This window comes from Camelus bactrianus, chromosome 12 (assembly GCF_048773025.1).
Source record: "Camelus bactrianus isolate YW-2024 breed Bactrian camel chromosome 12, ASM4877302v1, whole genome shotgun sequence".
NCBI lineage: Eukaryota > Metazoa > Chordata > Mammalia > Artiodactyla > Camelidae > Camelus > Camelus bactrianus.
In genome coordinates, this window is record NC_133550.1 from 57,743,422 (window position 1) to 57,767,112 (window position 23,691).

The 23,691-nt window shown below is 37.1% G+C and overlaps 1 protein-coding gene across 1 annotated transcript; it reads right to left on the reverse strand.

Moving 5' to 3' along the window:
• Positions 1-3,774: 3,774 nt before the first annotated feature.
• Positions 3,775-18,361, reverse strand: YEATS4 (YEATS domain containing 4). The gene is made up of 7 exons (XM_074375441.1): positions 18,025-18,361; positions 15,324-15,443; positions 13,656-13,722; positions 13,459-13,553; positions 11,773-11,865; positions 11,596-11,683; positions 3,775-4,426 (listed from the first exon to the last, which is right to left on the reverse strand). The coding sequence occupies exons 1-7, from the start codon at positions 18,073-18,075 to the stop codon at positions 4,257-4,259; spliced, it is 684 nt and encodes a 227-aa protein (XP_074231542.1). The 5' UTR covers positions 18,076-18,361; the 3' UTR covers positions 3,775-4,256.
• Positions 18,362-23,691: the final 5,330 nt, after the last annotated feature.

The following is a 23,691-nucleotide window of genomic DNA, read 5'->3' on the forward strand; positions in this document are numbered from 1 at the left end:
GTGTATGAAAGCAGCTGTTTCCCCACTCTCTAGCTAGCACTGGGCAGTCTTTTTCTTTCTTTCTTTTTCTTTTTTTAAATCTTTCCCATCTCCTGTAGATGTAGCGTTGTCAGATTCAGCAAGTAAAAATAAAGAATGTCTAATTAAACATGAATTTCAAATAAACAAACAACAAAAAAGAGATTACCCATCTCCACCTGCGAACTGGCTCTGCTTCTGGTCTCTCCTTTGGTATCATCAGTGATTGTTTTCTCTGATTATCAACAATTAACTGAAACTTTTTTTTCATCCTAAATAAGAAATATTTGCTGTTTAAATTTGCGCATTCTTAAGATTTAGTGAGAATAAGCATATGTATTGGCCACTTTTATGTCCTCTTTAGTGAACTACCTGTTTGTATCATTTGTTCCTTTTGCCAGTAGTTTATTTGCTTTCCTTAATGATTTGCAAGAATATTTTTATATTAAGGAAATAGACCATGTTATATATGACCCAGTTTCCCCTTTGAATATTTTTGTTTTCCCCTCATCTAGAAATGTTACATTTTTATGTAGTCCAGCTTATCAAGCTGTACCAATATGACAGTTCCTCAAATCACCTGAATGCCTTGTATAAATGCAAATTCCTGGGCTCCATTCCAGACCCAGCTAATAAAATTTCTGGGGGTGAAACTTGGAACTCTGTACTTAAAATCTCTGTAGGAGATTTTCTCCTTTCTCTTTTTCTATCTCCATCTTTTCTTTTTAACTCCTTCCCTCCCTTCCTCCTACCCATCCATCCAGACTTTTGTTCTATTCAATAATCAAGTGAAAAATTTGCTAGAATTACTAAAATAAAAAATATAGAAGTAAACACATAAACAATGCAAGTGGAAGCTATTATCTTCTGAGAGAGTGCACTGTGATGAAAATGACTTAGTCTTTATTAGTTCTTGACTTCAGGGAGAAAAAAAGGAATTTCAATTTTTTTCTAACATTAAAAAAATCCCTTTTCTTATGGAAAATTTTAAGCATATATGCAAGTAGAGAGAATAATACTTCCTAACTTCAAAAATGATCAACATGGCCAATTTTGTTTCCTCTACATGCTGGATTCCCCCTACCATCACCCATTCCCCAGATTATTTTAAAGCAAATCCCAGGAGATTCCTAAACTCAATCAATTTGAGATCTATAACTTTATGATTTCTAGGTTTCCCACTGTGCTTTAAAAGTTCTTTCCAACTCCAGCAAAGTATTCACTGATACTTTTTCAAGCAAGTACCTGTATGACCTCATTTTCTCTGGTTTCAGTCTCAAGAGTTTGAAGTCTATTATTATTTAAACAACAACAAAGACTAAAATCAAACGGGAGACATTTGAGGTAATGTTAAGGACTAGGTACCCGAAATGTCTTCTACAGGAGATTTCAAATACCTATTTTTAAATATTCCAACCAACAGGATTTAATACCAGAATTTTCTTACAAGTTACTAATGGCTACCAAGAGTCTTATCTCAGTGTTTCACATTCATGCCACCTGATGTTCGTATCTGATAAAGTCTTAAATTACTCCAATTAGTTAAAAGGAGATTTGAGAAGTATTTAGGCATGAGCATCAGACAATTAAAAATGCTAATGCTTTGAACATGAGAAGAGTTAAGAATTAGTGAAGCAGGAACATTACTAGTCTGAGCCACACTGCTGGTTGACTCAACATCTAGCTATAGTCCCTAATCTATCTGTAAAATATGGCTGGCACCACTACCTACCTCCCACACTGTGTAGAAAAATGAGACTTAACATTTTGTCTTTAAAGAAGTGAGCTGCCTAATTAGACACCTTTCCTTTAATTACTCTTAGTCTTTATCTCAATGAAGTTACTAAACCTTGGTAAATATTCTCTTCCACTTACAGAATAGGGAAATAGAAATCAAGACCTTATAGAATATTTTCAAGGTTTTTATAATTCTAAGCAAAATTTGTCACTTAAATGTTTAAATTTTTTTTGAGATAAAATTCACACAGTATTCATTTAAACCATTTAAAAAATGTACAACTGAGTGTTTTTAGTACATTCACAAAGTTGTGCAATCACCACTACTAATTCTAGAACATTTCATCACTCCAAATGGAAATCCCCTGGCAACAACTAATTCATTTTTTTTTTAAAACAGATTTGCCTATTCTGAATATCGAACATAAATAGAAGCATGTAATATGTGGCTTTTGTGTCTGCCTCCTTTTACTTGGCACGTGTTTTTAGGATTCATTCATTTTGTAGTAGCATCAGTACTTATTTCCTTCCTCTGGCTGCATAATATTCCACTGTATGGACAGACTACTTTTATTCATTCGTCAGTTGATGAATATTTGTTTTGGGTTGTTTCCTTTTTGGTATTATGCATAATCTGCCATGAAAATACACGTACAGGTTTTTGTGTGAACATGTTTTCATTTCACTTGGGTATACACTTGGGAGGAGTGTAATTACTGGGTCATTAGAGTAACTAAGCTTAACTTTTTGAAGAACTGCCAAACTATTTTTCAAAGTGGCTGCAATGTATGAGGGTTCCTCCCAATTTCTCCACATCCTCGTCAACTTACTTTGTTTTTGTTTTGCTTAAAATCACAGCCACCCTGGTGGGCGTGAAGTAGTACCTCCTTGTAGTTTTGATTTGCATTCTCCTAATGACTAGTGAAGCACTCATGGGCTTACTGGCCATTTGTATTTCTGTGGAGGAATGTCTATTCAATCCTTTGCCCATTTTAAAATTGGGTTGCTGTTCTTGTTTTGTTAGTTCTCTGCATACTTATGGGAGATCTTATTTAGATTAAAACCAACATACAAATAAGAGCTGACAGAAGGCAAGACTGAGTCATGACGACATATTTTGAACTCTTGTATTCATCCATGCATAAAGTCAGAATTACCTCCATGAACTTTAGTTTTATGAACCAATACATTCATGGGGGCTAATGTGACTGGAATAATGGAGGGATGGTCTCCTATGTCAGGGTTCCTTAAGTAGAAAGGGACTTTTCCATCATCCCTTTTTTCTGATCTCTTCCCAAGCCCTAACCTACAATGTAGACACTGGGGTAGGAGGTAGGAGAAAGCTGAATGATGCCTGGCACAATCCCCAGGGGCCCCGGCAGAAAATTTAGACCACAGAGAGTTTTGCACAATCTCTACAATGCTTACAAATGTCACAACCTAAAAAAATTAAGCAAAAGTAAAAAGTAACCAATCCACCAGGGCAAAGAGATAGAAGTGTTTTAAAGTACTAGAGTGGCTAGTTACGACTCCAGAGTATAAATCTGCATTAGGCAAAGGCATGATTGCCATTTTTTAGGAGCTTGTAACTTATATCAATGTTACATGTGTTTTCCCCAAATACTTTCCTATCTATTGTTGTTCCTAGGTTACCAAGATGGTTCAGCCAACACGGCCTTAAAAATTAGTGCTCAAATTAGAGGATTCAAAAGAAGAGGGCTCACCACGTGAATCTGAACAAGACAGCCTGAGGAGAAGGTAGAGAAATTAAAGGTAGTGTGTGAAACTGATGCACAGCTGCATCTTGTGTCTTTGGAACATGCGTGAGAGATTAAATATTTTTCTAAGTGAAAACTAATGACACTGTGGTAGTTAGGCAGAACAATATTTAAGATATGATTTTCGCTGTCAAAGAGCTTCTTTATGCCATGAGGACTGCCAATAAGAGATGTGTGGTCACAGTACTATAGAGAAAGAGTTCCAGGTCTTCAAGACAAAGAAACACATCAGGAGCAGAAACAGCATCCATGAACAACGTTTATTGAGTGCTCACTGGGCCCTGGGCACATCAGATACAAGAGTTAGGATGGGGGCAGGAAAGAACTTAAAAAATTTAATATACACACTAATTTTACCACTAATTCTAACTACCAGGGAGGTGCAAAATTTGTACAAGTTATACCTTACAATGAAATTTGATGCCTGTTAAAAAGATAAGCTATACATACAATGCAATAAAAATGTTTTAAAATTGTGCTTAACACAGAACTACCCTGAAATGGGTTGATGACATGCTATACAGCATTCATCCTTATACACATATGTATTTCACATTAAAGATCGCTTGAAAAGCTCAAATACTTTGACCCCACTGCTGAGAAATCTACGGCCAACAACTGTAAATGCAGTTCCCGAGAAACATGCCAGCATTTGCAGTCCATCTCTTCTTTAAAGTCCCTTATTTTCAGTTTTGCTTACTATCAAGTTTTCTTCCGAACTCTTTATATTTCTTTTGTCTGATCATCTTCTTCGAGTTTCCTGATTTCATTTTTTAAACAATTTATAGTTTCACGACTTGCTTTTAATCTCTCCTTAAGCTCTGCAATTTCAAAGCTTGTTTTCTTTTTCGCAGCTTCTAATTTTTCTCTAGTTTTCACTTCAAGTTCTGCAACTGAAGAAAATACACACTTTTACTGATTCATTTCATTTTTCTCATATGTCTAAGATATGTCACAGAGTAATAAATGCAGCATTTCCTCAGGTTAGTGCTCCCACGACGAAATGAGGATAACTTAAGATATGGAACTTTAAACATGGGCATGGGAAAGAAATTCTCAACTGTCAAGAGAGGATCTAAGATGTTTTCTGCCAAAAAGAATGAAATTCTGGCCACTAATATTTTAATTTTAATTCACAGTTAAGATTTTAAGACGTAATGTTCTTGTTTTTCTCCACATACATATTTATTTGGAAATAAGGGAGCATGCAATCCAAGAGACATCCAACTAATAAGAGTTAACTAAACAGAGTACTTGTAAATGTGTAAATTTGTAATTTATGTACAGGTAAAACTTACATAAACAAAATCACACTGGTAAAACAGATCTATATCTTTTTTCAAAAGAAGACAGTATTAACCATCTAGGTTTGAATTCCAACTCTATTATTTATTCACTGTGCCACTTTGAATAAGCTATTTATTATCTCTGTGCTCATTTCCTCATTTCTAAAGTGAAGATTATAATAGAAAACACCTCATAATATTATTTGTTGAAAAGTTTCAATGAAATGTATATAAAGTATCTAGAATAACTGGCACATAAAAAGCCATATTAACAACTCTTATGACAGAGGATCACTAAATGATATTCAAGACATTCTAGCTGGCTACATAAAAATTACTAAAGAAAAAATATCATTACTGCAAAACAGAATGTATCTATTTAAATATTCCACTCGGATAGTGTAACAGTATGTTTTACAAAGAAAAATGGCTATTACCACCCAACATTTCCACCTTGTGGACATTTCAGGTAATTGCTGCTGATGACTATAAAGGCATAGTTGTACTTCTGTTAATGTAAGATGATCACTGACTGGAAGCAGCATGGTTCGGTGAAGAAAAAACCCCAAATCCCTTGAAATGAGGAAGACTTTAGCTCAAATACACCCTTGACCCCTTATTAGCTGAATGCTGGTATCTCTAAGTCTCCCTTCATTTCTGTATGATATGGTTAAAACTTAACATTTCTCAGAGGATTTATGAGGATTAAGTAATATATGTAAAGCATCTAGCACATTAAAAACAAGCAATGTTTCCTTATTTTGCCCATTGCTGGTAACTTTCTTTTTGTGATAGATTTTGTAACACAGGTAAATTTTTATACTGCCAAAACAACCCATATTTTTCTTTGTAATTTCTTTCACTGCTTTTATTTTTAAGATTGTTTTTGAAAATAGGCAATACATACACATGATACAAAATTAAAAGGCTGAAAAGTGTAGAGAATGAAAAAAATGTCTCCTTTCATCCTTGCCTCCCAGCAACAAGTGCTCTTCCCAGAGATAATCACTGTTACGTTTCTTTGGTCTCTTTCCAGAAGTAATCTGTTCAGAGACAAGCATGCACCTAAGTGTGACTTCCTCTCCTTGCCCCCAACACAAGTAGTGTCACACTCACTATGCACACTGCTCTGCAGCTGGCCCTTTCACTTAACATTACTGTATCTGAAAGCTCATTCCTTATCAAAGCGCTGTCCCACTCTTTCAATGGCTACGGAGAACCTCGTTGAATGGACACACGAAATTCATGTATCTGTCCCCTCTGACGCACAGCTGGAGTATTTCCATTTTTCTCCCTGTTAACGAACAATGCAATAATGTGTATGCTGTGCATAATCATTTCGGTATACTTGGGGGATACACTGCTGTAAACAGTAATTGTTAGGTTGAAAGATATTTGCACTTGTAATTTTGGAAGAAAGCCAAGTAACTCTTCGAGGGTCTATTAAATTTAGAATCTCACTAGAATTATATGTCCAATTTCCTACTGCATCAAGGTTGAAAATGATATTTCAGAGTAGTTTTAATTTGCATTTCTATGACTTCTGAGGCTGACAATCTTTCCATGTTTTGGGGACATTTCTCCCTTTCGTTTTATGAATTGTTTTTCTTTTGCTCATTTTTCTATTAGGTTATTGGCTCTCCACTCCACCCCTCAACCATTTTTTCTTTTTTTTTTTGAGTTAGCTTTTTTAAACTAACATATAACATATTAGTTTCAAGTGTACAATATCATGATTCAGTATTTGTATATATTGCAAAATGATCATCACAGTAAGTCTGACGTTAACATCTATCACCATATACAGTTACAGATTTTTTTTCCTTGGGATGAGAAATTTTAAGATCTACTCTCTTAGCAACTTTCAAATATGCAATACAGTATTATTAACTATAGTCACCATGCTATAAATTACATCCATATGACTTTTTCTTTTATAACTAGAAATTTGTAACTTTTTGCCCACCTCTTGCCTCTAGCAACCACCAACCTTTTCTCTGTATCTATGAGCTATTATTTTAAGATTCCACATATAAATGAGATCATACAGTGTTTGTTTTTCTCTGTCTGATTTATTTCACAATGCACAATGCCCTTGAGGTTGATCCATGTTATTGCAAATGGCAAGATTTCCTTCTTTTTTATGGCTAAACAATATTCCACTGTATGTTTATGCATATATATACACCACATTTTCTGTATACATTCATCCACGGATGGATGAACACTTAGATTGTTTTCCTATCTTGGCTACTGTAAATAATGCTGCAAGGAACATGGAGATGCATGTGTCTTTCTGAGTCAGTGTTTCCGTTTTCTTCAGATATGTATCCAGAAGTAGAATTGCTGGATCATACTGTAGCTCTATTTTTAATTTTATGAGGAACTTCCATACTGTTTTTCACAGTAGCTGCACCATGTATATTTCCACCAACAGTGCACAGGGTTCCCTTTTCTATACTTCCTTGCCAATACTTGTTACTTGTCTTTTTGATAATAGCCAATCCAACAGGCAGGAGGTGATATCTCATTGTGGTTTTGATTTGCATTTCCCTGATGATTAGTGATGTTGAGCATCTTTTCATGTACCTGTTGGCCATCTGCATGTCTTCTTTGGAAAAATGTCTATTTGGATCTTCTGCCCAGTTTTTAATCAAATTGTATGCTTTTGGGTTTTTTTTGTTTTTTGTTTTTTGGGTTTTTTTTTTGCTATTAAGTTGTATGAGTTTATACATTTTGGATATTAAGCCCTTGCCAGATGCCAGATATATAATTTGCAAGTATTTCTTCCCATTTAGTAGGTTGTCTTTTCATTTTGTTGACGGTTTCCTTTGTTCTGCAGAAGCTTTTTAGTTATTGGTTTTTGGTCTTTCTTAATGATGTACAGGAGCTCTTTATATATTAAAGACACTAGTCATTTGTGACATGAGTACAATGTTTTTTCCTGGCTTTGTTGACAATGCTTTTACTATGCAGAAATTTTTATTTCCTTGCTCCCTCTCTCCTCATCAATTAAAAATACATAGTGAAAGGCACATTGTTAGATGATAAGATGCAGAAGTAGGAGACAGACAAGAAAAATGTACTACAGCATCATGAGGTAATCACAAGGAGCTAGGAGAGCAGACTGGATTTACACCATTGGGAAAGGGCGTGTGTGTGTGTATCAAGGAAGACTTTTAGGCGGCAGTAAAATCTGAACTGAGGTTTAAAGACTGAGAAAAGAATTAGGCAGGTGAACTGGAATAAAGATTTGGGAAAAAAAAAGATTTGGGAAACTAGAATAAAGATTTGGGAAACAAAAAAGTCCCATATGACTATAACAGGTAATTTTAAATAGAGTCAGGAAGACCTAATTTAACTCATTTGTCAGAAGGGCAGCATTCACTACAGATTCTTATTGTTTAATTTAGTCTTTTTACTTTACTTTTGACAAATCATAGGATTGCAAAGGGAACCATATACTGGAAGAAGAACTGGGTTAATTAACAATGAGATCCTAGGGAAAAATATTTAAAAACTTCTTTTGGCTTGTTCTAGTTTTCTGCTTCCTATATATAAACGCTCATATATATTTTAAAAAAAATTCCTGTTTTAAATTTTCAAATGAAGCCTCAATTTAGAGTAAATCAATCAAAGAAAAAGAACTACTTTCATGAAGCCAAGGTAACTTGCAGGTTAGAAGCACAGACTGTAAAGCTTTTATACAGAGATAGAACAACATATTGGTTAAGAACACAGACTCTATCTGGGTTTAAATCCTGGCTCTGCTGGGTGATTTGGGGCAAGATATCAAATTGCTCTATGATCTGTGGTCTTACCTACAAAGTGGGGCTAACAGTACCCTCCTCCTAGTACCCTGAAGGGTATTCAGTGAGTTAAGAAATGTAAAGCACTTGTCTAGTACATGTACGCTCTCATTAAGTGTTCGTTATCACTTTAATTATTCCTTGTAAAATCAATTTCTATTAAAAGCTACATCAACAGTGCTTAATTTCCATGGCTTACTAGTATAAATATCTTTATAAATTTTTAATGTGCTGTATAATGAGCAACCTCTATCCTATTACTCTATCTAAAAATATTACTGTTTTTCGATCCTAAGTTCTAAGGATCTGGGATCAAGTCCTGGCTCTACCTCTAACTAGTACTTGGGGAAGTTTCTTAACCCCCCTGTGCCTCATTTTCCTTTTCTAAATGGATTAACTAATAAAGTTACTGTAGATTTCAATCAGTTTATACATGTACAGACTTAGGACAGTGCAAATAGTAAGTAAATATCAATATATCTGATATTATTACCAAATATTGAGCACAATGCTCTCAAATTGGTAAAAGTGTACATTTTTTAGACCTCTAATATTCCTGTTGCTTTCATAAAGGCCTACTCACACAAACAATTCATGAGAACGCAAGGTTCACCACATCCTTAATAGTACAACTATTAGAGATTCCTTTTGCTCATTTGATACAAATATATATAGCCACCCACTACTGTTTGGTTTGCATTTAAAAAACTACTAGCAGTGTCGAATACTTCCCCTTTTTATTTACTAGTCATCTCTTTTTTTCATCTGTTTATCCATGCCTTTTCTCTATTTATCAGCTAAAGTTTAAAAATATTTTTTCTATTTTATTTATTTTAGGGTTTTAAAGATATTAATTCTTTGCCATATTTTCCACAAATTTATTTTTCTTTTTGCCCTTTAGAAATGCAGAAATTAATTTTTTTAACAAAATCAAGTTTGTCTTTCTTTTAACATAATTTCTTTTAACATCTCAAATTTAGAAATTCTTCCCTAGCCAGAAAAGACAGTCTTTTTTCTAATTTTTTAAACAGCAGGTTAACTGTCATTAATTAAACTAGAATTTGTTTTGGTAACTGCTATGAAGCAATGATCTAAATTAAGTTTTCTTGCCGAAAGCTCATCTATTGTGCCAATACCATTTACAGAATTACCTTTTTCTTCCTTACGGATTTGATACTGTTGAGAAAATAAACTGAAAATAATACAAAACATGCAACTTACTGATAAAAGCTTCCCAAGGTTATAAAGCTCCATACAAAAGCTTTAACAAATCAAAATTAATGTATAGAAAAACCTTTTTATAACACACATTATTTATATTATACATAAATGTATTAATATTAGTTTTGTTGAAAACACAAAAATGTGGACACTTGAATTTTAAAAGAGAAGCTTCCTCTAAGAATTGGCCACATTTATGGGAGAAAGAAGATCCATAATGGAAAGAAAATGACCAGTAACAGATTACGGTAGCATATTGCTTCAGACCTCGCAAAGTGATCACATACGTAGCTGCTTTACGTTCACAACAAAGTAGACCAGGTAAATACTTTTACAGATGTAGAAACTGAAGCATAAAATTTTTAAATGAGTGTGATTTTAAGTTTTAAACAACTACCAAGTGACAAAATTACAATCAGTATTCAGATCTTTTAACTCCAAGTCACGGGTTTCATGAAAATACAAACAAAACACTATGTATAACCATTAATGGTCAGACAACAACCTCTTTCTCCTGTACATTCTCGTCCCCAACTCCCATTAACTAGATCCCTTCTCCCAGCCTACAAATAAACTGGTCTATTTCCCCCGGAAAACACCGCCCTCTTGACCTCATATCCTGCTTCTGCTACTGCTTCAAGGACTACTTTCCCTTCACAGCCAAGCTCCAAGACACAGCTGTCCACTGCACCTGTCCCCAGTTTCTCTCATCTCATTCTCTCTTGATCCACTTCAACTGACCTTCTGTCCTGACTGTTCTCCTTCAACTGCCCCCATTACGATCACCAAGGACCTCCACCTTGCTGTCACCCATTTCCTGGCTCATCTTACCTGACTTCAGAGGTACTGGATACAGTTAATGACTATTTCTTGATGTACTTTCTTCACTTGGCTCTAGGATTACGTGCACCTAGCTTTTCTCCCTTCACACTCATTTTTCTTTCTTAATTTCCCATGTTGGTCATCTTCATAATCTTTAAGTGCTGGAGTGCTCAGGGCTGTCTTGAACTCTTCCATCTTTACTCACTCTTTTGATGATACCATGTGGTTCACAATTTACAAATCCATCTCTGTATTAACTTTCAAATTTTTATCTTTAGCCCAGACCTCTCCTTGAATACCAGACTTGGGGTATAACTCCCTTCTCCCTTCAAACGAATGAAAGATCAAAGGAATAACTGAAGGAATGGTGACAAATATCAACACGGGTTGGTAAACAGGTTTCATTTTCATCTTGAATGCCAACTGCAAATGACAGCCAATAGTTGCATGAAATCCTGTGCAGTGGATTCTGAGGCCACATCAGCTTAGAGGGAAAATACACCATGACTGATTGGCAGTGAGGCATTCTGGTTTTCACCATCTCAGCATTAATATAAAACTATATAAAATTAATATAAAACTGTCACAGTATAGCAAACTATAATAATGTTATGCAAAGTTCTTCAAACCAATTTTGTGAGTAAACACTAGTAAAGAGAAAATGATTGACTGACAGGTTAAGCAAGATTAATGAAAAGCTATGTTTAAATGTAATTAGTGAATAAAAGGCAAACAGTATTTCAGAGTATGTGAGGGGTCTTTACCATTCTGAAAGCAGGCCTACTTTGAGAACCATCTAAAACATCCTTCCTATATAGCAATACATATTTTGCCTTATAATTTAATAGTCACTAATCATACAATCCTTTCACCATTAAAGAATACATTATTTTTCAGGGTTAATTATGAGCTCATGGCACTTACATTCTGTTTCATGCTTATAGGCGCCTAAGGTAAGCTGACGAGATGTGGTTAATAACTGTTGCATCATCGCTGTTGGGTCTTGAAATATCTAATGGGATAGAATGAAAAAAAAGCCCAATAACTTCAAAGTGTACCATTTAAGATGCTTTACAAACTCTCATCATTAAATCTACTTACCATTTCATCGTAGAACTCTGAAACCACTGTCTTCTTCCCCAGCATTGCATTGGTGTCTGACTGAAACAGCTTTAATAAATGATAGAGGGTTACCTGTGAAATAAAAACAGACATGGTAGCTGTGCAATGGTTTTCATCATCATCATGAGACATCATCATTTCTGTAACTGATTTAGTAAACATACCATATTCAGGACCTTGTCTCAACAACTTACTGTGGCAGATCACCAAAATTCTCTGTACTTTTATTCTTCTATTAGGTCTGTACTTTTATTCTTCTATTAGGTATTACTATCCATCCACATCTACTAACTACAAATGTTTTGAAGAGGGTAAGGATCTGTTACAAAACATCTCTAGAGAGTGACTGTATATAAAAGTCACACAAGACACAGCTATGGAAGTTAAACCGGGGAATCACTAAGACATGAAGTCTTTTAATTATACAAGTGAAGTTAGATTAACGGTGACAGTTACTCTGTGAAGATTAAAGTTTACAAATCTACTGTGGGGAAAAAAGATTTAATACTTTCAAAAGGAATGACCAATATTAAAATGCTCACTGAGGGCAAGATAATTTCTCTAATGTAACAATAAGATTATTACACAAATAGTATAATAAACAAAAAGTTACTCAGTGCTAATTCACTTTGGCAAGAGCAACACGTCTTCAAAATACTTAAAGACAGATACAGCTAAGACATCAAAGGAAAAGCTTTGTAGCACTATGTGCGATTACTTGAGCAAAATAAAACCTAGCTGGTGAAACATCAGAGTTCATGTTGAAGCTGCAGAAACCTATTTAGAACCTCAAAGAATTTTCCAAAAAGTTACCTAAAATCATTATAAAGTGTATGCATCAAATGCTATATTTAAAGCAGTGTGAGGTCTAAGTGGGGAGGGTACAGCTCAGTGGTAGAGCATGCGCTTAGCATGCCTGAGGTCCTGGGTTCAATCCCTAGTGCTTCCGGTAAATAAATAAGTGAACAAACCTAATAACCGCCCCCCCCCCCCAAAGAGTGTGAGGTCTGAATGCAAATACTTGGGCTCAAAAACCAGCTCTGCCACAATCAGCTCTGTGTTTTGAGCGTGTGGCTTCATCTCTGAGCCTTCGTACCCTCATCAGCCCCACAAACTGCTGAAGGGTCAAAGCGAAAGCTTCAAGGGACTTTTCACATTATCAAGTAACAATCTGAAGAAGAGGTCAAAAGATGAAAACATCAGTGGTTTTAAATAAGGATTCATGAATAAGATATAAAGCTGCTAGGACTGATGGGAGTTTGAAAAAGCAGTAAGACTGTTTCAAGGCCTTTTAACTAAAACACTGGATATTCCCATTTCAGAGATCCTATGGACTCAACCTGTTTATTACTAATAACCAAAGGATACTAATGACTTTTAAACTTTTTGATGTAGTAAGCATATGACTGCCATGATTTCTTTCAAATAACTGTTCACACTGTATCCCTTCCTTTTATACTTGAAAAATGGAAGAGTTTTGAAAGGCACTTCACTTAAAAATGAAAAATCATAACTCACGGCAAGATACACCACGCCATAAGCTTACATAGAGTATATCTGAATAACAATGCCAACATATAACAAGCTATTCATTAGGTACTGTTCCATTTTCACAATTACTAAGAAAATACCCATTTTACATTTGCAAAGATTAGCATTACTCACAGGTCTTTCATTAGGATCAATGAAAAATATTTTGATGATTATTTCAAATTCACCCCAACCTGTTTCAGTAATTTCATATGGAGGCTTTGTAACAACTAAGAGAAAGAAAAAATAAAACAATTATAAATTGTAAATTATTGATACAGTTTCCCAGCTCTTTTTAAATGTATGTGTTATGAATCAAAAAACTACTGTACCTCTTAAAGGATTGCCATAGCTTTCATGTAATTTAAATTGGATTTTCTTCACATATGCTGACATATCCTAAAATACAGAGGAATTAATTGGTTCTGCCATCCACATATAAAACTGGGAGAGAAATACTCTGAGTATATATACTAATTTTATAAAATATACTTCCCCTCAAATTTTATGGAAATCAATTTTCTAAAAACATGAATTATACCTCAGAAGTTTTTTAATTTTAAACAAAGGAAGCTTGTGCTGAATTTTCATAACTCATAATGTATAGAAAATTACATGTCCCTAATTCACTTATTTTGCAAATAATGTTTTTATACATCTCTGTAGACAATACTCAAATCAATTTTGATTTTTCCATGAAACACAGTACGTTTCCAATAATTTTAATAGAAATAACCACGTAAACCAAAGCAAATCTAAGAACTAAGCAACTTCAAAGAACAAAACTACACCATACAAAGGTCAACTAAACTAAGCGACCTAAAACTGCTGGATATAAAACCCCTCCTTTTCTTAATTTTATTGTGAAGCACAGAAACATATTCATTAGTTCCTGCACATAAAAGGGATTCTCCCTGTGAAGATGGCCTCTTCACAAATAATTCATTATAGAGAAATAGGAAAACGCAAAACAGAGTAAGTCACATTCAACAGTAATGTTCATTAATCTTTTTATTTGCTGCCCTCAGTTCAGTCACAGTTCTGCATGGCAATTTAATGTGTGGCATATTGCCCTTCCTCTCATTGACCTCTACATTTGTAATCCCTTAATTTATTAAATGTGGCTGAACATACTGTGGGGTTACATGGGGAGAAAGTGTATTTCAGTATTGGAAGAAATTCTGAATGATAAGTCAGCATCTCCACCCTTAAAACTTACAGAATTATTTTGAATATTTATTAAATTCATTCACAAAATGTGTCCTCTTGATAAATTAAATGTATGTCCAAAATTCTAATCTCCTACATATAATCCAAAGTGTTTGAAGCAGACTGCCTTCATCATTATTGAGCTGTGAATTTACCCCTGGGCTATTAGCCACCGTTTTCCTCTTTTAAGTAACACCTCTTCATGACATCTCTAAATGATTTTTCAGACTTTCCAAACAGTGACAAATGATTACAATGATAATATAAATTCTCACTAGTCTTCTTGCTTCCACTATGTTGGCTCAATGATAACTGAAATACAGAATGAAGGGTTTTCAATAGTTCATTCACTCAGTGCATATTTGCTGAATACCTACTATGTACTGGCTGCATTCCAGGCACTGAAGATTCAGCAGCAAAATAAAATTACCAGCAGCTAGATTACATAACAGTTTTGTCTTTCATAATCTCTGATGGTCTTATTATCAAATTATCACTTAAATTTACTGTTCCTGAAACACTTGATTATATACTAGGTTACCTTAAGGTGTGGTGATTGGAAGACGTACTGTGTTTCTAGCATACTTCTTGTTACCATAACTTAATTAAAAAAATTATTTGGAAAAATTGATTTCTACTAACAATTATATGAAGATGACAGCTTTTACTTTATTCCTTCAACTTGTTTATAATGGGTCAATTTTATTATTAGGTTACTATAATATTACAAGTTATCTTCAAGCAAAACAAACTGTAGCTTCAAAACAGTTTCAGGAAAAACAAGTACCTACCTCATTTCTATATGGCTTCACGTATACTGTCCACTGATGGGTGTGCCCATCCTCCTCTCTTTTCTTTCCAAAATATCGAGCAACATTACCATAAACTATTGGTTTAACAATAGTAACCCCCTATAAGAAAAGTAATTTCAATATCAATTAATATTGTATTGTTACCCAAATGAACAGAATGAGAGCTCTGAAAGCTTGTTTTAAGGAATGGCAGGCAGTCTAACAACCCAAGTTTGCTCCAACCATGGATTCCCCTCAACAAATCAATTCCAGACAATTATCCTTATTTCATATTATCATAAATAACACTAGATTAATTACAATGTTCCCATTTTGAAAATGTCTATTTAAATCATGTAAAGTACTTTGAGAGTTTTTTTTTTTTTTTTTTTTTTTTTTTTTTTTAAGAAACAAAAAAGGGTCTTTAGTGAAAAACTTTAAAGTAAGGTCTGGATATGGTCATCAGTTTTGACTGCCATCACCTGCTGGTAATGTCCTTCGTTCTCATCTTACAGCAGTGTTTTCTAAAGCACAGCACAAAAATTAAAGGCAGTTTGGAAGAGGATTTTAGGTGGAATTAGGGCAAACATTTTCCCTTTATTATTGACTGTGTTTACTTTAATCTGTATTAGACAAACCATAACTATAACTAGCAATTCAAACCCACAATATCAAAAATCGTAATGCATAGGAAAGGGCTTTAAAAATTGACAACCTGTTAAACATTACAGTTGGATTCAGATAATGATAAAGAGGCACTTGGATGACTGAGCTTGGTAAACACTGGATGATGGAATGTTTGCTACTTCTGTGCTCAGTTCCAAGATGTACATACATGTTACTCATCACATCTGGTAAGAGTAAAAGGCAGTGAGTTTTAACAGATTATAACAGAAAGAAGAGAGGAAAAGTTTCAAGTGAAGAGAAAAAGCTGAATGTTGCCCATGAATCTGAGATCAATTGTTCAACAGTAATAACCTGAAGGTCAAAGAGCAGATACATCACACGTAAGAAGTGCTGGGCCAGTGTAATCAGCGGTTAGCAAGAAATGAGGAAGAGCGGTGAACAAATGGGAAAACTTTTCACTTTGAGTAGATAATTCACAAATAAACTCAACACCTTTTAGCCTAAAGTTAGTTCAGAAGAAGGGAAGCAGTTTGGATGCAAACTTACAAAATCCCAGCCAGTGCTATTGGTATTTTTGTGATAACCAAAGATGGGGCCCCAGCTCCAAGGCTTGAATGAACACACAGAAGGAGCACTGCCATGCTGAGTGGCTAACAGATCCTCTAGCTGCTACAGCGTTGCTAGGAACTTGCAGAGTTCCTCAGAACACCGTCTACCTGGATGAACTTTAACTAAATTGTAAAAAGATGCTTACAAGCCCACATAACAATCAGCAAGGAGGAGAAATATGTCCCATATTTTAAAGTTTTACATGACTAACTCACACCCGTTTTTGGTGGAAAAGCTTTGAGGACTACAGACCTGATCTCAAGTCATTTTGGATTTGAAAACTTTCAGAACCCAACATGACTACAAGTAGAGAAAGTTCTTTAAGTTTGTCTCCAAAATCTAGCGTTGTAACACTTTGTTCAGCAGTACTTTCTTATCAGTCCAAAACCTGGCCCCAAAGCATGGGCAAATGTATATGTTAATGAAGCTTATGGCACTATGAATTTTACCCGACATCTCTCTCCCCTTCAATTAAATTTTAGAAGCTTTTGAAACTTTCGAAAAACTCCCACTTTGCAAGAAGTACTAAAGCACTGTGTATGCTAATTGTATACACAGTATAAAATCACATGAAAACAATGTAACATAGAGATTGGTGCAAAAGTGGGTGATTCCTTTTTAAAGAAAAATTTCCTTTCTGCGATCAATTAAAATCAGAAGGGGTAAAATAGGTGTTTTATCGGAACCAGCTGGTCCTGTCGTAAAAAGTTAACGTGCCAGGGGATGTAAGTGGGAGGAAATGTGTCACAGTGTCAAACACTACGGTAGGCTCTATGATAACTTTTATTAGAAACAAAGAAGCTAACATGGACTCAATGTTCCCTATGTGCTGGGCAGTGTTACGTTCTTTGCAGGCCTTGGTTAGTTTTTCGGCTGTAGCTTTGGGGCTTTATGAACACCATGAACTTGGGGACGTTTTCTGAACTTTTCTTCCCTCGGTTCTTCAGTTACTCGTGAATACTGGGGGGAAGGGGGGTTTGATGCTGCCTTTGTAAGGTTGTTATAGGGTCTGAATAAGAGAATCAGGTAAAGCGTTCACCTACTGGGCTTACTCAGTAAGTGAGTATCGAAAATGTGCTACTGTTATTATTCTCACAATAGGTAGGCACCCAGACCCCCACCCCGCCCCGGTTTCCAGGTGACCTGGGCTGGCAGCGGAGGAGCACCAAGCCGGGACCTCCCAGCCCGTGTTTCTTGGCAACAATGTCCAGCTCTCCCCTGGGCACCACTGATGGTATCTGATTTTTTGGCGGGGATGGAAGGCAGGTGGCGACGCGCGAGGCTGGGGCCCAATGAAACCGTGATGCTCCCTCTGGGGCTCTGACTCGCCGTCCTCCCGGAAACCGCGGTTCCATCCCGAGGCCAGAAGACGCGAGAGGCAACCAGCGCGCCGTCCTCGGCCGCGCAGGGAGGAATCGGGACGCGAGCGCCTCTCCCGGAGCGGGGGCGCGGGCCGGGCACTGACCTTCACTCTCCCGCCGGAGTCAGGCCCAAATTCGGCCATTCTCTTGAACATATTGTCCTACGGAGAAAGCCGCCGCCGCCGCCAGGGAAAGAGACCGGGGCCGGCGGGCTCGCCGCTCCCCTCAGAGGCCCCGCTCCTCCCGCGCGGGCCCAGGAGGAGGGTTTCTGGCTGACGGAGGGCGAGTCACTGAGGCTCGGGGCGCTGAAGAACCGCCAATTCCTCACGGCGGGCGGCTTCCCGGAAGCCCATTCAGCCCCGCGCCGGTGGAGAGCTGAACCCAAGTGGCGGTAGCAGCGGCAGCGGAGGCGACGGCGACGTCGTGCGCAGGCGCTGACGAGCTCGCGCACGCGCGCACACTACGCACACTGCGCACGCGCATGGCACTGCACATCTCGCTCGTTTGAGTCTGAGGAGCCCGGGCATCTCCAGCCAGCCTGTCACCGCCACAGAACGCCTAGCTTCCTAATGACCGAGAAATCGGCTTTTGGAGGCAATACCTCGTCATCGCCAAAGCATTACAATTCTAAAATGAAGTTCGCGAAATCTCAGCCACCGACAGCTTTTCATTGTCTTCATCCAGCCCCCTAGACCTCCCAGACTTCCAAGCTTGAAGCGCTGATTTCTTCTTTTATTTGCTCCCCTTTTCGTTTCCTTTCTACCTTTTCCACTCAGTTCAGATTCTAAGGCCCGTAACGTGACACAACCGGCCCCTCTTTGCCCTTCTGTGGTTCTAACGGCTTTGCAGGTTAGCGCAGTGCCAAATTAATGATCCCCAATTTAAGCGAAGTATTAAGAGGTTCGCCCTCCCTTTCCTTCTGTTTTAAACTAGAAGCTATTCAGAACTTTTCGCTAGTCTCTTCAAACCGCCAACCCTCTCATTCTGATCAGGTGACTTGGCATCTTACTTCACGGAGAAAACAGACCTCCGTGCCCCCAGACCTAAACACGAGCTTTGGTTTGCCTGATAGCCACCCTCCCTTTCTTCTCTTCTGTTCAAGAGGGAATCTTCTACTTTAAAATACTTCAGTCTGTGTTCTTGATCTCATTGTTTCTTGTTTTCTCAAGTTTTTGGCCCCATCAGCCATCTCCACTCTGCCCTGGGTTGCCACAAACCTTTAATTTGTTAAAAACAAAAACCAATATCTGCAGGAGCACCATAAAGTGAAGCACAGCAAACTGTGAGTTTCCAAACTGAAAGATCCTTCCAAGCACCCAGGATAAAGATGACAGCAAATCCACATCAAGGCACGTCACGATGAACTTTGAGAACTCTGGGGATGAAGAGAAGATCCCACACAATTCCAGGTTGTAAAGACTCCAAAATCAGAATGGCTTCAGTTTGCCGACGAGCAACATTGGAATGTAAGGAACGATGGCGTTCTCTAGAGGCTGTTCCCCAGGTGGTCCCACTGCAATGGGCCACCTTCAAAATTCTGAAGGAAAATTAATTCCAACTTTAGTGTCCCATACCCAGCCCACTAACAACCCAGTATGTGTGTGAATAGAACATACACGACTTTAGACATGCTAAATCTCAAAAAAAAAAAAAAAAAAAAAAAGTACCTCTCTTGTTCCCTTTCTCAAGGAGACTCTGGAGATGTGGTCCAACAAACTGAGGGAATAAAATAAGAAGGAAGAAATTATGAAAAACAGGGAACACAGTGAATATCAAATATGGAGAGAAAAGAAGAGAATCCCAAAATGATGCTGAAAGAAAGAGCCCAGGATGATAGCCATGTATTAGACACAGACAGGAATCAGTCCCAGTTAGATTTGGTCAGAAATCTTTGGGAATTACTGCTTTAAAAAGATGAGATTGATGAAATTGTAGCTGCGTCTGAAGACCTGAGAGGAGACTTAAATGTAAAACTTAAAGAGTGGGAGATTAAGAAGTACAAGCTACTATGTATAAAATAAATAAGCTACGAGAAGATATTGTACAGCACAGGGAATGTAGCCAATATTTTATAATAACTATAAATGAAATATAACCTTTAAAAATTGTCAATCACTATGTTGTTCTATAATATTGTACATCAATTATACCTCAATAAAGGAAAATAAAAGATGTAGCATTTGGGAGTTGAACGAATGACAGATAAACAGAAAGCTAAGCCAATTTAAGAATCATGAAGTTATTAGCACTAGGGAAAATCTTGTATAACATAAGAAAGCATGACTATGTAAATACCAATTATTGATCATATATATATGTATATGTATATACGTGTGTGTGTGTGTATATATATATTTACATTATAAATATGGATTTTGGAGAAAGGTGCCATGTGTGATGGAGATGGGGGAGGAGGAAATAGAACTTAACAGTGGGAAACAATATCTTAAAATGGAAAAATCAAGGAGCAACATAAGCCTAATACTTAAAGCATGAGAATAAATACAAAATCATTAACATTAAGCTAAAACAGTAGAAAATTGCTGCATGTGAAGGAGGAGAAATTGGGAGGTACATCTGTCAGAACATACCTTGTAAAACTATCTGACTCTGTAAACCTCGAGAATTGATAACATTGTTAAAATTAAAAATGATTTAAAATATAATTCATAAAATATAATTTGTATAATAGATGTGTGTTTAATTGAAAAACATTGTGTCTATGAATGACTTTAGTCACTCCCGATTATAAGTTAATATACATTATAGCAACTTCTAAGAAAATATTTTTAATATGAGTCTGCTGAATAGAAGTGCAAGAAATGTGCTCAGGGCTTAGTTATAATTAGTGCCACATGAAGAGCTCAGTTATCATCTGGAACATCACTCTGCATTTCAAATAATATCCTGGGGTGAAATTAAGGAACATGGAATTGAGTTTCTTTTAAAAATAATCAAATATTGATATTGAATTTGTTTTCTCCCAGAATAAGGGTAGAAATTTGGTTTGGAAACTTAATTGTATTAAAATAACAGGTATAAGTAAGACTTGATATTTGTCAAAAACACTAAGCAAAATCTCCAACATTGCTTTCCCCCTTTGGCCAACTTTCGCCATATTCTCTGGTTATTTCTTCCATCAGACATCACTGTGGGGCTATCCTGGTGCTTCTTGGATATATCCCATCTCTGCATCTGAGCTGTCACTCTTCAAGCCTCTCTCCCCTACCTTGACAAGATCTTCATACGCCTCTAAACATCCTGATAAGAACAAATCTATATTCTTTCCCATTTATTCATACCCAGATGATCCCAGAACCTCAAAGCCTGAGGCTGCACCTGTGTTGGTGCCCTCTGCTGCCCTCACGTGGCAGGTCTATGCTCTACATTCACGTGAGTTGAGACCTGACCCTTGGAATCCCAGAAGCTGTTGTACTGCAATCATGTGGGCTCCGAGAGTAAGAAAAATCTCAGAATGCTCAACGTAGGGGAATATACTAAGTAATCAGAAAGCGATTCAACTGATATCTATTGAGCATGTATCATGTTACAGACACTGTTCTAGGTGTTTGGAATGTGGGTGTAAACAACAGTAAAAAAAATTCTGCCCTCCTTCCTATAAGGAGAGTGGTCCAGCATGGTGTGTCAGAGATGTAAGCACAGTAAGAGGGAGTCCAGATGTGGGGGGAAGAGATGGCCCTATGAGGGGTATCAGAGCCTGAGGGGAGAGCATCTATTCCATGGTGTGGCAGTGTTGGGAGATTGGTTACATACAGGCAAATTGGTCAAATACATGCATGTAATGAGGATACATTTAAAGGATATTAAAGACAGTGGGTACCAGGTTTCTCACTGTCATAGAAAACAGTTAAAACATGGAAAAGGAGAAAATTAGAATGAGCCTAGTGGTGTAGGATTGGAATTGGAGGTATTATGTGAATTCAATTTAAACAGATGGACATAGAGATAAATATCATGTAAATATGCACATCCTGTAGCTTTGTCCATTGATGGGGCCTGGGAACAGTGACACCCTGGTGCCCAGGTCTTGTTTTCGAAATACCCTTCTCCACTATGAGGAATGAGGGCTCTTTGGAACAAAGGCTGATTCCAGGCAGAAACAGGAAGAGAACCAGGGGAACCTTGGAACATTTTGTGCCAGAAAACAAAAACAAGTGCTCAAAAAATGATGGGGATGTGTGAAAATAACAGAGAAGCTATATTGCAGGGACTGTAGTGGCCAAAACAGGGACAGTGTGCATGACAGAATGCATGACAGTGATGGATTATGGCTCATCATAATTTCATAATAGGAAGCCATGGGCCTGCTTGATATAATAATTAAATGCATTAATTGAAAATTTGATGAGGAGCAATCTCAAAGTAACTTACCCTCTCCCAAATACTTCACAGCAGAGGTGATTTGCAGATATCACCTTAATCAAACGATCAAAGTGAACGTCATCACTAGTAGAGCATTTCAGAACCACGTGCCACCTGAAAAGCCCCAAGGAGATGAGCACGGCATCACGTGTGTGGTGTTCCTGCCAAGGATGCACAGGCCGATCTAATCAGGAGAGCGTCAGAAAACCCTCAGGTGCTTTTACAACACAGCTGTGTTGCCATCTTCAAAAGGGCTAAAATCATAAAAGTCAAAGAAAAGACTGAAGAAATGATCTAGATGGATGGATACTGATAAAAACATGACACCCAAGTACACCACATTATTCTGAATTAGATCTTTTTATTAAGAAGGACAAATGGGGACAGTAGATGACAATAAATGGGATCTGATGATTAGGTGGTAGTAATGGATCAGTGTTAACGTCCTGATCAGAATGATACTTTGAGGTTATGCAGGAATTACACACTGAAGGACTCAGAGCCACTGGGCACCATGTTGGTGATGTACTCTCAAAGTGTTCAGAAAAAATGAAAGTCTCCACTGTACTTGCAAATTTGGGGAAAGATTGAGATTATTTCAATGTCTTTGTTTTTTTTTGTTTTTTTTTTTTTTTGTTTGTTTGTTTTTTTTAGCAGGTGGGAAGTAATTAAGTTTATTTACTTAATTACTTATTTCAGTGGAGGAACCCAGTACCTCCTCCACTGAACCCAGGAACAAAATTCTTAATTCAGATTGTCTTCACGTTTAGTCATTTGGCATTCCGTTCCTTTTAAAATTTTACCTTGCACAACAAACAGTGGTTATCGTTTACTGTTTTTGAAGATGACTGAACAGATGAAGGCGTCACATGCCTACATAGATGGGACTCTGCCTAAGATCCACTGAAGATGAACCCAGGACCTCCTACGTGGAAGCATGCACACTTACCACTTGAGCTTTACCCTCCCTCCCTCAATGTCTTTAAAAAAGTGGGGGGGGAAAGCTCTGTTCTTTTGGAATTTACATTTCAGCAAGAAAAGACAAGTAAATACATAAGAAAAACATGTAGTATAGCAAATGGTTACAAGCATGAGCCCGGGGGGCACACCCACAGTTAGAAATTAAATAGCGGACAAACTGCCAGCCAAGGACTGGGAAGAAGTCATCGGTGAGGCAGGGTGTAAATGAGAAGCTGAGGGAGAAAGACTTTTCTAGAAGGATGAAGTGGCTCACTTTGTCAGATGCTGCTGAGAGATCAAGCAAGATAAACAGAGAACAGGTGGTCCCTACAGTTGGCCCCAAGGAGTCATGGGAGGAGTCACGTTGGAGCAGTCTTCAGCTGAGTGAGGAGAGCAGTCAGATTAGGAAGGGTTGAAAAGAGAAAGGG

Bases quoted from the DNA above. Each gene is read 5' to 3' on its own strand.
- YEATS4 (XM_074375441.1), bottom strand. From the start codon at position 18,075: ATGTTCAAGAGAATGGCCGAATTTGGGCCTGACTCCGGCGGGAGAGTG. The intron at 15,444-18,024 runs GTCAGTGCCCGG...CTTTTCTTATAG, and splicing joins ACTCCGGCGGGAGAGTGAAG to GGGGTTACTATTGTTAAACC. The intron at 11,684-11,772 runs GTAAGTAGATTT...CTATCCCATTAG, and splicing joins CAGAGTTCTACGATGAAATG to ATATTTCAAGACCCAACAGC.